The sequence below is a fragment of the Salvelinus namaycush genome, chromosome 26 (assembly GCF_016432855.1).
Source record: "Salvelinus namaycush isolate Seneca chromosome 26, SaNama_1.0, whole genome shotgun sequence".
Lineage (NCBI taxonomy): Eukaryota > Metazoa > Chordata > Actinopteri > Salmoniformes > Salmonidae > Salvelinus > Salvelinus namaycush.
In genome coordinates, this window is record NC_052332.1 from 10,345,422 (window position 1) to 10,357,923 (window position 12,502).

At 47.3% G+C, this 12,502-nt stretch overlaps 1 protein-coding gene across 1 annotated transcript in view; it reads right to left on the bottom strand.

Annotated features, from left to right (window-relative positions):
- Window positions 1-8,935, bottom strand: part of LOC120021864 (versican core protein-like) — a 36,158-nt gene extending 27,223 nt beyond the window's left edge. Inside the window, exons 1-6 of the mRNA XM_038965709.1 lie at window positions 8,929-8,935; window positions 8,490-8,561; window positions 7,303-7,680; window positions 5,140-5,314; window positions 4,843-4,970; window positions 4,442-4,735 (exon numbers count right to left, since the gene is read on the bottom strand). Coding sequence (XP_038821637.1) covers window positions 4,442-4,735; window positions 4,843-4,970; window positions 5,140-5,314; window positions 7,303-7,680; window positions 8,490-8,561; window positions 8,929-8,935 — 1,054 coding nt within the window. The remainder of the gene's footprint in view (window positions 1-4,441; window positions 4,736-4,842; window positions 4,971-5,139; window positions 5,315-7,302; window positions 7,681-8,489; window positions 8,562-8,928) is intronic.
- Between the last annotated feature and the right edge of the window lie 3,567 nt (window positions 8,936-12,502).

Here is a 12,502-nt window from a genome sequence, read left to right on the forward strand (position 1 = left end):
TAGCAACATGTCTCTTTTTTCCTCTAGTAACTCTTTACCATCAGAGGAAAATGGAAGGCCTACATACATGCAAAGTCATAACATCCCTCTCTGTGTCGCACACATCCACATTGCACCTGTGTAACGTGCCCGCTGCTTGTCTCATGGACAGCTGACGCATGCACGTTAACCTTACCGACATACTGTTATGTCATAATTATGTTTTAATGTATATATTCCATTTTAGCTCCCCTCTCAAAATGTTGGATGCATGTATAGATGGAGGAAGGGGATCCCCCCCAACCCTTCCTCTCTCCCACACTCCCTCTCTCTCTTTTCCTCCCTTTCTTTGGCCGCTTCTCTTTCCCCCTCTCTCTCTGCTTCTCGTTCTCTCACTCTCTCTTTCACTCCCACTCTCCACCTCTCACTCCATCCTCCTCTCGCTCTCTGTGTGTTGAAGGTGTGTATAGCTGGCAGGACTCTGAGCAAAGACACTCAGGGTGAGTTCACCTGCTCACTCAAACTGTAAGGGGACGTGAACAGTCCAGCATCCAGCCCAGCCAAGCTAGCTCCATCTCCAGCCCAGGTCTGATGTCACGTGTTTGGCTGGGGCAGGCCATCTGGCTGGCCATCAGTCTGTCCCAAGTCCCTATAGCCATGTCACTTCCACTATGCATTGGCCCGCATGCCCTATAGGCTAAATGCAAGACCCAGCTCACATATACTTTCTGAGCTGTATGAATCAGCTACACGCAGTCGGAGACTTTACCGTTTCATGTGGATAATGTTATGGGTTTCATCAAATGGTCTTTTAGAAACCACTAGATTGCAACAGAATATTTAGTGTCTGCATAAAGAGGGTTGCAAGTGTGTAAATCGATACTGATAATCTGATAATGATGATCATGATGATAATGATACTCTTGGGCAAGTAACACTTGCCCTCCCTCTTTCTCTCATGTTCCCCTCTCTCTCTGGGAAGGGGCCCGCTGTAATGCATTAGGGACCTGTCCTGTTTCTCTCTGTGCTTTTCACCGTGTAGATAGCATGAGCTGGGTTTTCCCCTAGTAAAAAAAACACACACACAGGCTCATAAACGGGAGGAACAGAAGAGAGAGGAGCGAGCGGGAGGCTATTCTTCAGCACGGTAGAGTTAAACAGAGCGCTGGTTCTCTGCAGAACTCATTCTCATTCCCCTTGCAATCCCACACTATAAACTGCTTTGGTTTCCTAACTGTTACTGGGTCTCTGCTGTGACCCCCCCTAGAGATATCGTTGTCTAATGACCCAACCAAATCAGAACCATGTTTCGAGCCGGGATCCAGTCCTAAGCCCTGACCCTGAAAGAATGGGCCAACCATGTGGAAGACATTGGGTTATGTCAATCGTGAAGTTGGAAACCGGAAGGTTGAGAGAGGATAAAGAGGACGGAGAGGTTGCAGACTGCAGTAAGGTAGAGGGAGGAAGGAGAGGTTGCAGACTGTAGTAAGGTAGAAGAAGGAAGGAGAGGTTGCAGACTGCAGTAAGGTAGAGGGAGGAAGGAGAGATTGCAAACTGCAGTAAGGTAGAGGGAGGAAGGAGAGGTTGCAGACTGTAGTAAGGTAGAGGGAGGAAGGAGAGGTTGCAGACTGCAGTAAGGTAGAGGGAGGAAGGAGAGATTGCAAACTGCAGTAAGGTAGAGGGAGGAAGGAGAGGTTGCAGACTGTAGTAAGGTAGAAGAAGGAAGGAGAGGTTGCAGACTGCAGTAAGGTAGAGGGAGGAAGGAGAGGTTGCAGACTGCAGTAAGGTAGAGGGAGGAAGGAGAGGTTGCAGACTGCAGTAAGGTAGAGGGAGGAAGGAGAGGTTGCAAACTGCAGTAAGGTAGAGGGAGGAAGGAGAGATTGCAAACTGCAGTAAGGTAGAGGGAGGAAGGAGAGGTTGCAGACTGTAGTAAGGTAGAAGAAGGAAGGAGAGGTTGCAGACTGCAGTAAGGTAGAGGGAGGAAGGAGAGGTTGCAGACTGCAGTAAGGTAGAGGGAGGAAGGAGAGATTGCAGACTGCAGTAAGGTAGAGGAAGGAAGGAGAGGTTGCAAACTGCAGTAAGGTAGAGGGAGGAAGGAGAGATTGCAAACTGCAGTAAGGTAGAGGGAGGAAGGAGAGGTTGCAGACTGCAGTAAGGTAGAGGGAGGAAGGAGAGGTTGCAGACTGCAGTAAGGTAGAGGGAGGAAGGAGAGGTTGCAGACTGCAGTAAGGTAGAGGGAGGAAGGAGAGGTTGCAGACTGCAGTAAGGTAGAGGGAGGAAGGAGAGGTTGCAGACTGCAGTAAGGTAGAGGGAGGAAGGAGAGGTTGCAGACTGCAGTAAGGTAGAGGGAGGAAGGAGAGATTGCAGACTGCAGTAAGGTAGAGGAAGGAAGGAGAGGTTGCAGACTGCAGTAAGGTAGAGGGAGGAAGGAGAGGTTGCAAACTGCAGTAAGGTAGAGGGAGGGAGGAGAGGTTGCAGACTGCAGTAAGGTATAGGGAGGAAGGAGAGGTTGCAGACTGCAGTAAGGTAGAGGGAGGAAGGAGAGGTTGCAAACTGCAGTAAGGTAGAGGGAGGAAGGAGAGGTTGCAGACTGCAGTAAGGTAGAGGGAGGAAGGAGAGGTTGCAAACTGCAGTAAGGTAGAGGAAGGAAGGAGAGGTTGCAGACTGCAGTAAGGTAGAGGGAGGAAGGAGAGGTTGCAGACTGCAGTAAGGTAGAGGGAGGAAGGAGAGTTTGGAGACTGCAGTAAGGTAGAGGGAGGAAGGAGAGGTTGCAGACTGCAGTAAGGTAGAGGGAGGAAGGAGAGGTTGCAGACTGCAGTAAGGTAGAGGGAGGAAGGAGAGGTTGCAAACTGCAGTAAGGTAGAGGGAGGAAGGAGAGGTTGCAGACTGCAGTAAGGTAGAGGGAGGAAGGAGAGGTTGGAGACTGCAGTAAGGTAGAGGGAGGAAGGAGAGGTTGCAAACTGCAGTAAGGTAGAGGGAGGAAGGAGAGGTTGGAGACTGCAGTAAGGTTGAGGGAGGAAGGAGAGGTTGCAGACTGCAGTAAGGTTGAGAGGAATGGGAGGTTGGAGACTGCAGTAAGGTAGAGAGGAATGGGAGGTTGGAGACTGCAGTAAGGTAGAGAGAGGAAGGAAAAGTTGCAGACGTTGAGGCTGCAGTAAGGTAGGTAGAGGATGAGGAGGTAGGAGAGGTTGAAGACTGCAGTAAGGTAGAGAGGATGAAGAGGTTGGAGACTGCAGTAAGGCAGAGAGAGGAATGGGAGGTTGGAGACTGCAGTAAGGCAGAGAGAGGGGAATGGGAGGTTGGAGACTGCAGTAAGGCAGAGAGAGGAATGGGAGGTTGGAGACTGCAGTAAGGCAGAGAGAGGAATGGGAGGTTGGAGACTGCAGTAAGGCAGAGAGAGGAATGGGAGGTTGCACACTTGCAGACTGCAATAAGGCAGGTAGAGGTTGGGGAGGTAGGACACTCAAAGACTGCAGTAAAGGAGAGGTGCAGGAGTTAGGGGAATGCAGTAATGCAGGGAGAGGAAGGGGACACTGCATACTGCAGTAATGCAGGGAGAGGAAGGAGACACTGCATACTGCAGTAATGCAGGGAGAGGAAGGAGACACTGCATACTGCAGTAATGTAGGGAGAGGAAGATGATGTATGGGTTAGAGATTGCAGTTAGGCATAAGGCAGGGAGTATGGGGTGATATAGTAAAGCAAGGAGCGGAAGGGAGTGGGCCATTGTCTTTCCAGATGTAAAGGACATGCTTACTGTGCAAACAGATGTGTCCAACATGGTATCACAATAAAAGCCCTTTTAAAAGCTTTAAATGCTTGGTGGGCCAGATCCTAACAAATGCCTGTAACTTGAACTACAATATAAATCATGTCAACTGAAAATGAACATATAAAATGTAAAGTTTGTGTGTTGCTCAAGCAAGCATTCAGCCTTTTACTGTAAACGAACAGTTTCACGTTAACCAGCCTCTTCATCCTCTTCTTTCTATCTCTAATCCTCTCTCTCTCTAACTCCCTCCCCTCTCCCTCTCTCTTCCCCTCTCCCTCTCTCTAGATGTGCTCTGTCCCAACAGGCTCGGTCGTTTAAACAACTCTCAGTAGGAAGTGAAAATAAGGTGAGAGTTCATCCTCACACAGGACGGGCCATAACTCATTTAGCCTGAGAGAAACTACATAAATATCCCTGATGCTACTCCGGCCTGCCAAGTCTGAATGTCCGTTAGTACACTAGAGGTACAGCTCCTCTCTAGCCTGCTACCCCCTCCCCCTCCCTCCTTAAGAACATGCCTACTCTCTCCCCCCTTCTCACTACTTCTCTCTCCCATGTCTCAATGTCTGGCTCCTCCTCTCGCTCTTCTTCTTCCTCCCCATCCTCAATATCATCATTGCCATCGCCGTCATAGTAGCAGCGACAGCAGCTTTAGTAACCGTGGTGGTAATAGCATTACACAAGTCTTACCCATGAAGCAGAACGCTCCATGTCTGTCAATAGGTTTGGGGAAGCCAGTCTGGTCGGGGAATCGGTACAGAGTCCTGACCCCAAGCAGCCCTCCTCCACACTGGGGCCTGGGGACGGAGATGGGGTAGCGGGCGCTCCCGTCTGACAGCCAGCCGTAGTCACAGCGATCCAGGCCTCCACGCCACGCGGCAAACAGGTTGCCAGGGGAGGCGAGCACCGCCCCCTGCGTCTCGCACGCACGCTTAGCCTGGCGAAAGGTCAGCTTGTAACGGATAGGAGCATAGAACACCTCACCTGCAGGGGGAGATGTATGCACACTTTACCCAATGAGACACATGCTTTAAATCACCATCAGGAAACACCCAACACTAAAACTCACTCATGCACACACACTTACTCACCGTGTAGTTTGTCTGCGTAACAGTAGACGTCGTAGGTCTCTTTAGGGTCTCTGAGCCCATACGTCCTGATCCCAGGCCTGTGCATCATATCGCCCATGCAACCAGGACGGGGCTTCGTGATTGGGTATCTACAGCGAAGAGAGAAAGGGAGCATGGGAAATGTAGTTTACCATACATACTCTGACAGGGCTGGAGGTATCCTCGAGACGGGTACAAAACATATTTTGTTTCAGCACCTGGTCATCACCAGCCACATCAGTTGAGCTGTGATGCTTATTAAGTAACAGGCAAACACACCTGACTGTCTGGTCGGCTATCCAGCCGGCGTCACACTGGTCCAGTCCGTCCTCGAAGGCGGCAGTCAGCTGTTCGCCCGTAGCGATGGTTGCCCCGGCCGCGCGACACGCGTCAACGGCCCCAGGGAAGGAAAAGGTATAGCGGCTGGAAGCAGACCTGTAGTGGAACACCACACCTGGAGAGAGACAGAGACAGGAGGTCAGTGTGTGTGTGTTTGTGTGGTGAGTGCCCGTGTTGAGTATCGAGAGGGTTACAGAAAGGACGCAACCAGCGAGCCCACTTTTACAAGCAATTTAGAAAAGAAACTGTCGCCCAGATCCACTTACTGTACAATAAGTGCATTCAAATAAGGAAGCGGAGACGACCAAGTAACACGAGCATCATGCTGCAGATAGGACAGGGACGAAGATGCTTTAGCTACATCCTGGAACTACACTAGGATGTTCGTCTGGTCCAATCAGACCCCTGTTTGCCAAGTTCATAAGAGAGTTCATTGTTTCTCCCTCTAGGAAACTGGCTCCAGTTGTAGAGTTCGCTGAATGGACTGACGAGCAGTAAAAAGAGTCGTTAGTCGGATAGAGCTGTCTCTGGTTGTATCTACACACAGAGACTGTACCAACAGAACGTGGTACCGACAGACCGTTGGACCAACAGACCGCTGTTCATCTCTAATGCACACTATGTGACCATCTGGGCTATTCACGGGGTTTCTCCTTATGAAAGATACCCAGCTTGAGTGCTACACAGTAGTATACTGTACCCCCCCACCATGAGCTACATAAGACAATGTACTGTAGAAGTTTTGATAGGGCAAATCTATCAGAGAAGGTCATTTGCAATTGTGTGTTCAGTTAACCATGCTACAGGTATAGAGCCAGGTCTTCCTCGGCATGCAAGCCAGAGAGACTCAGAGAGAGAGAGAGAGAGAGAGACCTGGAGACTACCTATGTTTCTGTTTACTCTGGCACGGCTATTGGTGACTAGACTGTCATGCTGTGACATGTGGTGAAATAACTAGCTACTGTAGTTTCAAGTTTTATTAGTCGTGTGTACAGGATACACGTGGTATACACCCGTCCAACGAAATGCTGACTTGTAGGTTTGCTGAACGGTGTATGCCGTGGGTACCCTGTACATTACCCTGTGGGATCTACTGACGACTTTGTCAGATGAGGGTTACATTCCTCGGATTCATCTCTCAGGAGTACTTCAAAGTCTCTCTGAGTGTCCCTGGGCAGAGCGGAGGAAAGAGCAGTCCAGCTCTACCTTATCCTCAGACGACCTACACCAGCCCTGTAGGTCTGCACCGGTTCAGCATGAGGTAGTGTGTTACAACCAGAGAAACACAGCACCTTCCGGGTAGTTAAACCGAGTAATGTTTCTCCATCAGCTAGCTACGTGTGCAGACCTGGTCAACGACAAAAAAAGTTCCAGCCAGCCATCTGCTCTGCCTCACACATCCCAGTCTCAGTCCCAGACTGAATCTCCAGCCGTCTGAGCAGGTAAACGCCCCCGAAAGTAATGATATACGGCGCAGGTGAGTCACTAACGTCAGTCTCCAGGTCTCAAGATGTACAAAACAAGTCCAGCTCCTGGAGTCCTAAAAACACCACGGTCTGCCAGTTAGTGCCTCAGTCTAGCGACGATGACTTGGCCTGCTGCTCAGCTCTGCAGGAAAGCGAATTGCACCGTTGCACCGCGACAGCTATACAGGACCTCAGCATTGCACCTCTACAGACAGTAACTAAAGCAGGGATGTCAACTAGATTCAGCCGTAGGCATTTCAAACCGCGCTGACATTTGTGTAGGAACACGCGTCGTTCTATTACGCGCGGGAATAGTTGGAAACAGATTTAAATAACCGGATTTCTTAGTGTTTTTACAGTCTTTCATGTCCAACAATGAATTTGCACAGATCATTTGGGGTGCCAGTTGGGGAAACGTGAACTAAAGGCTCCCTATGGAATAGCATGTCTGAGTGGGAATGACACAAAACAGGTAGCATTAGAGACTTTTACATGATTTGTATTACCCAACAACTCCTGTAACTGATGACAGTAGCCCATGGACCGATGGACACATTCCAATCGGCGAAATGTGTGTGTGTGTGTGTGTGTGTGTGTGTGTGTGTGTGTGTCTACTACCATGTGTGTGTCCACTCACCGCTGACATTGAGATGAACAGTATCCTGGGTGTCCTCCATGTCATGCATGACCTCGCAGCGGTACAGCCCAGCATCGCTAGCCCTCAGGCGGGCAACGATCAGCGAGGCGTCGCCTGATGCCTGGGGGTGGTTGGGCACCGACACCCTGCCCTTGTACTCCTGCTCCACCTTGATCACTCCTCTCTGGGCCACCAGCACCACACGCTCCCCGTCTTCCTCCTGCTTTGTCCACTTGATCCTCAGCTGGTCCTCTGGGCCCTGTGTGCTAGGGGTGTGGGTGGTGGGGGTGATGGAGAAGTGGCATGGTAGCACCACCCTGCCAGCCAGAGAGCCACTAGCAGGGGCAGCCTTCTCTACCTTCATCCTCCATGATGGATCTAGAGAGAGACAGAGGGTGTTACTATCTAGCCATGCTAGTAAGGACAAAAATGGCTGTATTATCAAAAAGCAAGTACATGAGCTTTGGGGTCAGGGCTAGGGGTAAGGTTGAGTGCGGGTCAAGGTGAGGGGTTAATATATTCAACTACGGAGTGAGCGTGTAAAGTGAAATCAGGACAGAAGGCACAGAGGGTGGATGGGTTAAATTCAGGCCACCAAATGACAGAACAAACAGATAGACAGAGCATGGGTTTAGTTTGTGGATGGGTTCAGTGGAGGGCTGTACTGTATGTGATCCGGATAGCTTACAGTGTGATTAACTTGACCCCAGATGTAGGTAAGTGGAAGTGTGTGTGTGTGTGTCAAGAGCACGGCTTTCTCTAACTCGGTCCTGGGGCCTCGCAGGGGTTCACGTTTAGTTTTTAGCCCTAGCACTACTACGCAGCTGATTCAAATAATTAAAGCTTGATGATGAGTTGATTATTTGAATAAGCTGTGTAATGCTGGGGGGAAAAACAAAAGGTGGACCTATTGGAGGCCCCAGGACCGAGTTTAAGAAACCCTTTCCCAGAGGATTGAGGGCAAATGAATGGAGCTGAGTGAATGCCTCGCTCCTTTTTCTGTTTGAAACTAATGACCTGTTTCCAGTTTGTGAGACTCTGATCCTGAGTGAAACACACACACACACACACACACACACACACACACACACACACACACACACACACACACACACACACACACACACACACACACACACACACACACACACACACACACACACACACACACACACAGCAAGACTCACCTTGTTCAGCGAACGCACGGCAGAGAAACACCAGCCAGAGCAGGTGCCTGAGATGCAACATCACTGCAAAACCTGTGGAACAAAAAACACACACTGAGTTCATCACATCCAAATGGTTGTGAATTCTATACCGGTATTTGCAGTATATATTACTTTAGCATGAACCATAAACTGTAGCGATTAAGGGGGAGAAGCCAGAGTGAGCCCTGAACCAGCAACTCTGATCACAGGGACAATTTCAGCCTCAGGGAAGTTGTGGCACATTCCCTGAGAATAGAGAAACACACACACACACACACAGACACACAGACACACACACACACACACACACACACACACACACACACACACACACACACACACACACACACACACACACACACACACACACACACACACACACACGAATAAACCCCTAGTATGACTCCAGGAGCCTCACCTTGCATGACCCTATTGGGAAAACTATGCAGTCAGTTGTTGCAAGTATTGACCAAGTCTGAGGAAGTAACATATTGTCGGCCTATGTAGTGTTGTGGAAAACTCGATCCAGAGATTAAGGCAGAGACTAATTGAATTGTAGAACAGTGAATCTTTTAATCAAGCAGCTGCGAGGTAGATCCCTCTCTGATCGCAGTCAGGGAAGGGGCTCCAAAAGTAAATGGTTCCCCCTTCCTTATATAGTGGGAGGTGATAATACAATCATATTGTTAAACAACAGTTATTTTATACAAGCAACCGTTCCAGAACACAATGGCCTTGTGTTAGGGTGCAGACATAACAGGAGTCTATGAAAGGCCTTGACATCACAGATGAACAGAGCATAATGCTTGAGAAGTTACAACAGCTCACCCCAATTCTGCCACAACAGTAGACATGGTTCTTGTTGTTTAGGCTTTCAGTGTTGAAATCCCTACATGCTAAACTTGCTTCAACCTGCTTCACTTCAATACGACAATGAAATGATTAAGTAGAACACAAACACAGAGCTAGGGAGCCATAGTCAGGGCAGGTTCCAGACATAAGCGACAAAGCATTTGCTTGGGCCCCGACCCAAAACAAAATATATACAGTTTAAGTCGGAAGTTTACATACACCTTAACCAAATACATTTAATCTCAGTTTTTCACAATTCCTGACATTTAATCCTAGTAAATATGCCCTGTTTTAGGTCAGTTAGGACCACCACTTTATTTTAAGAATGTGAAATGTCAGAAAAACTGCTGAGAGAATGATTTATTTCAGCTTTTATTTCTTTCATCACATTCCCAGTGGGTCAGAAGTTTACATTCACTCAATTAGTATTCGGTAGCATTGCCTTTAAATTGTTTAAAAGGGTCAAACATTTCAAGTAGACTTCCACAAGCTTCCCACAATAAGTTGGATGAATTTTGGCCCATTCCTCCTGACAGAGCTGGTGTAACTGAGTCAGGTTTGTAGGCCTCCTTGCTCTCACACACTTTTTCAGTTCTGACCTCAAATTTGCTATAGGATTGAGGTCAGGGCTTTGTAATGGCCACTCCAATACCTTGACTGTGTTGTCCTTAAGCCATTTTGCCACAACTTTGGAAGTATGCTTGGGGTCATTGTCCATTTGGAAGACCCATTTGCACAAAGTAGATGTCCTAACCGACTTGCCAAAACTATTGTTTGTTAACAAGAAATTTGTGGAGTGGTTGAAAAACGAGTTTTAATGACTCCAACCTAAATGTATGTAAACTTCTGACTTCAACTGTATATTATTATTTTATTGAACTCAGTCAGGATCTCAACTTACTGTTAAGTTAGAATAGTAGAATACACAAGGTGTAAGTTAAACATTTGGTTGTGCATCAGCAGTTTTTCTCTTGTGCTGTCAGTCACTGAGTTACTCAATTAGCCACGTCAGCTAATAACTTTTTTCTTGGTAAGTTAGTCTAGGCAGTTACTTAAACTTGTAGTAATCATCACCAAATACGGACCACGAAGGGCACGTGCCCAGGGACCCTGACCTCCAGAGGCCCCCTTGATTTTGTGAGTCACTCTTGTGAGTCACTCTCACTCAAATATCATTAATCATTAATAAGTCATGTGTAGAATTGCATGTAATTAACTTTAAAACTGCAAAAAAATGTATCTCCACCCCATGGCAAAATGGGTATAATTGCAGGAAATGTGTTTTCAAAACGGCATCTGTACCCTATGGCAAAATTAGTAGAATTCCATGAAATATGTTATAAAAAAAAATGGTGGGGGGCTGCTTTGATTAAGAGAGTAGCATTGGAACAATCAATGAAATGACACACTGTGACAACCGCTTTGACAAGCAGGGACAACATCAGTCCAGCAGCTCCGTGGACACGGGATGAAGACACACACACCTGGCTGAAACTGGGGACCACTTCACTACAGACGTTACCGCGCGCAACTGGACAGCTGCCTGTGACGCGCGCGCCACTCGGAGGCGTCCCCGAAGAAGAACTGATAAACTCGCTCGCCTCGTGCTCAGCCTCAACAGCTGTGCTGACAGAGGACAGCTGATCATAGATAACTTTATCAGTGTGAGAACATAAATCAACCTGGCCACCATAACGCTGACATCTCTCTGGTGATAAATCACAGCAAGCAAAGTGTCAAACATGTCAATGAGCAGATATCGATGTGAAACGGCAAATCAACTCGTAGCCCTCTCTGATCCCAGTCAGGGAAGGGGCTCCAAAGGTAAATGGTTCCAGGTCCCTTATATAGTGGGAGGTGATAATACAATCATATTGTTAAACAACAGTTATTTTATACAAGCAACCGTTCCAGAACACAATGGCCTTGTGTTAGGGTGCAGACATAACAGGAGTCTATGAAAGGCCTTGACATCACAGATGAACAGAGCATAATGCTTGAGAAGTTACAACTGCTCACCCCAATTCTGCCACAACAGTAGACATGGTTCTTGTTGTTTAGGCTTTCAGTGTTGAAATCCCTACATGCTAAACTTGCTTCAACCTGCTTCACTTCAGTACGACAATGAAATGATTAAGTAAAACACAAACACAGAGCTAGGGAACCATAGTCAGGGCAGGTTCCAGACATAAGCGACATAAGCATTTGCTTCGACCCCTGGCCACTAGGGGGCCCCGACCCAAAACAAAATATATACAGTTTAAGTCTGAAGTTTACATACACCTTAGCCAAATACATTTAATCTCAGTTTTTCACAATTCCTGACATTTAATCCTAGTAAAAATGCCCTGTCTTAGGTCAGTTAGGATCACCACTTTATTTGAAGAATGTGAAATGTCAGAAAAACTGCTGAGAGATGATTTATTTCAGCTTTTATTTCTTTCATCACATTCCCAGTGGGTCAGAAGTTTACATACACTCAATTAGTATTTGGTAGCATTGCCTTTAAATTGTTTAAATGGGTCAAACATTTCAGGTAGCCTTCCACAAGCTTCCCACAATAAATTGGGTGAATTTTGGCCCATTCTTCCTGACAGAGCTGGTGTATCTGAGTCAGGTTTGTAGGCCTCCTTGCTCGCACACACTTTTTCAGTTCTGACCTCAAATTTGCTATAGGATTGAGGTCAGGGCTTTGTAATGGCCACTCCAATACCTTGACTGTGTTGTCCTTAAGCCATTTTGCCACAACTTTGGAAGTATGCTTGGGGTCATTGTCCATTTGGAAGATACATTTGCACAAAGTAGATGTCCTAACCGACTTGCCAAAACTATTGCTTGTTAACAAGAAATTTGTGGAGTGGTTGAAAAACGAGTTTTAATGACTCCAACCTAAATGTATGTAAACTTCTGACTTCAACTGTAAATTATTATTTTATGGAACTCAGTCGGGATCTCAACTCACTGTTAGTTCGAATAGTAGAATACACAAGGTGTAAGTTAAACATTTGGTTGAGCATCAGCAGTTTTTCTCTTGTTTTGTCAGTCACTGATTTACTCAATTAGCCACGTCAGCTAACAATTTTTTGCTTGGTAAGTTAGTCTAGGCAGTTACTTAAACTTGTAGTAATGACCAAATACGG